This window comes from Scaptodrosophila lebanonensis, unplaced genomic scaffold, assembly GCF_003285725.1.
Source record: "Scaptodrosophila lebanonensis strain 11010-0011.00,11010-0021.00 unplaced genomic scaffold, SlebRS2 tig00000179-arrow-arrow-pilon, whole genome shotgun sequence".
Taxonomy (NCBI): domain Eukaryota; kingdom Metazoa; phylum Arthropoda; class Insecta; order Diptera; family Drosophilidae; genus Scaptodrosophila; species Scaptodrosophila lebanonensis.
In genome coordinates this window covers 518,520-522,192 of record NW_022060605.1, presented here as the reverse complement: position 1 = coordinate 522,192, position 3,673 = coordinate 518,520, and the positions used below count along the sequence as shown (strand labels likewise).

The 3,673-nt window shown below is 38.4% G+C and overlaps 1 protein-coding gene across 3 annotated transcripts; it reads left to right on the top strand.

The window, feature by feature from the left end:
* The first annotated feature begins 381 nt into the window (after positions 1-381).
* Positions 382-1,742, top strand: LOC115629969 (keratin-associated protein 5-5-like). Of its 3 annotated transcripts, none has more exons than XR_003995959.1 (3): positions 382-683; positions 1,118-1,350; positions 1,407-1,742. XR_003995959.1 is itself a non-coding variant. In XM_030526588.1 (2 exons), the coding sequence occupies exons 1-2, from the start codon at positions 422-424 to the stop codon at positions 1,415-1,417; spliced, it is 441 nt and encodes a 146-aa protein (XP_030382448.1). In that variant the 5' UTR covers positions 382-421; the 3' UTR covers positions 1,418-1,742. The 3 variants fall into 3 exon arrangements, 1 of the variants encoding a protein (XP_030382448.1); XR_003995958.1 differs by having other exon boundaries at positions 382-689; XM_030526588.1 differs by lacking the exon at positions 1,118-1,350 and having other exon boundaries at positions 382-851.
* The last annotated feature ends 1,931 nt before the right edge of the window (positions 1,743-3,673 follow it).

Below are 3,673 nucleotides of genomic sequence, written 5' to 3'. Positions count from 1 at the left end.
TATTTTGCTGTTAGTTTTGTACAACAGAGGAACTCTCTCCTTTATATAATGAATTGTACAGGACAAATACGACGCTCATATTCATATAAATTCATTTCATTTTCAATGTCCCACTTATTCAACTCAATTCAATTCGATTCCATTCTTTTCAACGTACCTTATGAGTGAAGTCATGCAGCTGTCTGATATACATACATAGGTACACTTGTTATTTACATACCCGACTCTTTATTACCGTTATTATTCCCTGTACCCGTAGGGTATGTACACGGTATTTCTCTGCCGTACTTGTTCGACTGAAGCGTACTCTCTTGCACTAAATATTATATTCTCATATGCCATGTATTTTTTTAGCGTTTATTAATTTTAATTGTATTTGCAGCCTAGAGGTTGTAGCAGCCGTGAGTTACGCTGTGGCATAATGTATACCACGTGCGATTGTGTGAAGCGAAATGGTTTACAGGACAAGTGCCCCCGAGCAATGTGTCAAGGACGTCCTGCATGCCTGTGCTTTCCATTTCCGACATGTTGCCCAGCTTCGTTCCCACTACGTTTTGCGAACATGACCATGGGCGTCAACAACAAGCGCATGCGGTGTGCCGCTACCGGAGCTTCCTGCGGCGGTGGCAGCGGGCGCGCTTGCGGAGGATGCAGTTCAGGTGGCGGTTGTGGCCCTTGCTGTGGTACATGTAATGACACGCCATGCTGTGGCCCGCACAGTCCGCCTTGCGGTGCGCCAGTTCCTATTCCGTGCTCACCAGCGCCGGGCTGTTGCTGTCCGCCTTTGCCTGAGGGTGGTATACCCGATCCACGTATATGGAATATTTGTAATACACCACCGACATATCCATGTAAGTTGGTTTGTGTCCGATTTTGGTATTAGAGGTATTATATGTTTTAAGTAGGGATGGTTATTAATTCCTACAAGTAGGGAGGGTTATTAATTCCTACAAAAAAACTGGGAGTAATGCTGCGAATCTTTGTAAAGACAGCTTAGTAACGTAACGATTTTCTCTTTTGGATAAGGCACCCCGCTTTTTTTTTAACTGAACGAGCTACAGCATGTGCTTAATTTTTTAGTTTAGCATAAGATTCTATAATTTTCACTTCACCAAAGGTCCATGTGCTTCACGTTATCTTATTTGTAAAGATAATGCACCTTGCATATGGTGCTCACCATGTAAAGCCCATTGCTATAATACACCTCCGAAATGTTGATGTTAGCGAGATGGGTACCGGACTCAGACAACTCTCCATGTAATTTTATTTTTTGAGAAATAGAGCATGATGCAATCAACATTTGAGGTGTCTGTCTGGGTCAGGGTTAGTGCAAAAAATACATACTATTATGTAAGTAATTGTCGTAAGAGTCTGATTCATCTGTGCTTATTACTTTCTTTCCACAGGTGGTTTCTAGAAATGATCTTGGCTTGATCGTCAAACCATATCAGTACACATCTCGCGATCGGTTATTGCATTGAATACCACAGATTGAGATATGAAATTCCTAAAGAACTGAACACAACAGCGGTCAAAGGATTTGTTTAGTGGATTACATACATATTGGTTGACAAAAGTTGCAGCACCCACTTGATTATGGATGTTTTGATCTCAAAACGATAGATCAGTAGCCCGTTGCAACAATATCGCTCAAGTACCCAGCCGCGATGCTTTTGTAATAATTACAGTAACTTGGTATGAATATATTCAAAATTTTTAGTAAAAATTTTTTATGATTTAAATTTTTTTTTTTTTTTGATTTATTTGATTTAAATAAATTATTTATAACGAAAAAATCTTTTTTCTTCAAAAATGAGAACTGATCCCGAATAAATATTTATACTAGAAGACATATTAGCTGCAAAATGTTATGAATAAATAAGGTCAGGTGTCTGTCCGTGTCTGTGCGTATATGTGTATAAACATGTGTCCAGTATAGAGTAAAACCAAAATAGTAACAACAACGACTTCCGACATTTCATTTTTATAGCCTGTACCCAAAGGGTGCATGTAACACACAGAAGGAGGCGTGGCAGACCCCACAAAGTATATATATTCTTGATCAGGATGAGTGGATATAGCGTTGTCCGTCCGTCCGTCTGTCCGTCTGTCTGTCCGTCTGTCCGTATGAACGCAAGGATCTCAGAAAGCATAAGAGCATACATTTACATCACGTACCTATGCGTGTTTTTATATGCGTGTATGTATGCAGCACAAAGTTGAACCAAAGCAGCAACAACAACAACAGCTGCGGGCAGCGCTGCCGACAGAGCTGCAGGCAGCGCATGAGCAGCGATTTTACTTATGGCTATAACTTTCTTCAGAACTGACCTATCCTGCCTATGATGAAATTTGGCACACGGACACATTAGTACTAAATGGATGTACCTACCAAAATCGAGAAAATTCCGAGAATTACGGAAGTTATAAGAAAAAATACGAATTGCGGGGGAGTGGGGGGGTGCATCGAAAAAAAAACTCAAACTCGTACTTTCTCGGTCTTAGTAGAATATGGAAACCAAGTTTGGTTATTCTAGCTCTTATACTTTCAGAGATCCTTGCGTTCATACGGACAGACAGACGGACGGACGGACAAGTCTATATCGACTCGGTTTCTCATCCTGATCAAGAATATATATACTTTGTGGGGTCTGCCACGCCTCCTTCTGTCTGTTACATACATTCGCAAAAAACTAGTATAGCCTTTCATCCTTTGAGTACAGGCTATAAAAAGGGATCACAGAATACGGCCGCAGACGCCTTAAGTCGTGTCATTTTAGATATAAACGTTAACAATGAAATTCACATAGAAGAAAATACAATCCAAGAATCCGGTAAACCTTTAAACGAATTTAATATTCAACTTATCCTAAAGAAAGAACAGCAGACCAAAACCGAAACGATAGTCCCATTTAAAAACAAATTAAGACGCACTATTTTCGATAGTACTTTCTCCAAAGAACAAGTCGCGCTAGTTTTTAAATGTTTTAACAAATTTAATATTCAACTTATCCTAAAGAAAGAACAACCGACCAAAACCGAAACGATAGTCCCATTTAAAAACAAATTAAGACGCACTATTTTCGATAGTACTTTCTCCAAAGAACAAGTCGCGCTAGTTTTTAAAAGTTATTTAAAACCTAACAAGACGTGTGCGATTCTAGTGGCAGACGAAACCTTCGAAATTGTCAAAACAGTATTTATGGAATATTTTTCCCAATCTGGAATATATAAAATCATAAGATGTAGAACACTATTAAAAGATATCACGGATACGAAGCTGCAAGACATAGAGATCAAAACATACCATATCAACAACAACCATAGGGAATAGACGAAACCTTACTGCACTTAAAGAGAATTTACTTCCCCTATATGAAACAAAGAATAACAAGCATTATAAATAGTTGCGAAATTTGTCAAACATTAAAATATGACAGACAGCCGCAAAAGATTATGTTTAAAGAAACTTAAACCCCAAAGAAACCTTTAGAAATACTTCACATAGATGTATATACAATCAATAATAAAATGATTCTAACAATAATCGATAAATTCTCCAGATACGCAATTGGATATACAATTCCAGCTAGAGATAGTATCAATATCGTAAAAGGAATGCGAAACTATATTAACACATTTGGTATACCACTTAAAATCGTTTGCGATCAAG

What these genes read in the sequence shown, in the direction of transcription:
- LOC115629969 (XM_030526588.1), top strand. Translation starts at nt 422, where the DNA reads ATGTATACCACGTGCGATTGTGTGAAGCGAAATGGTTTACAGGACAAG.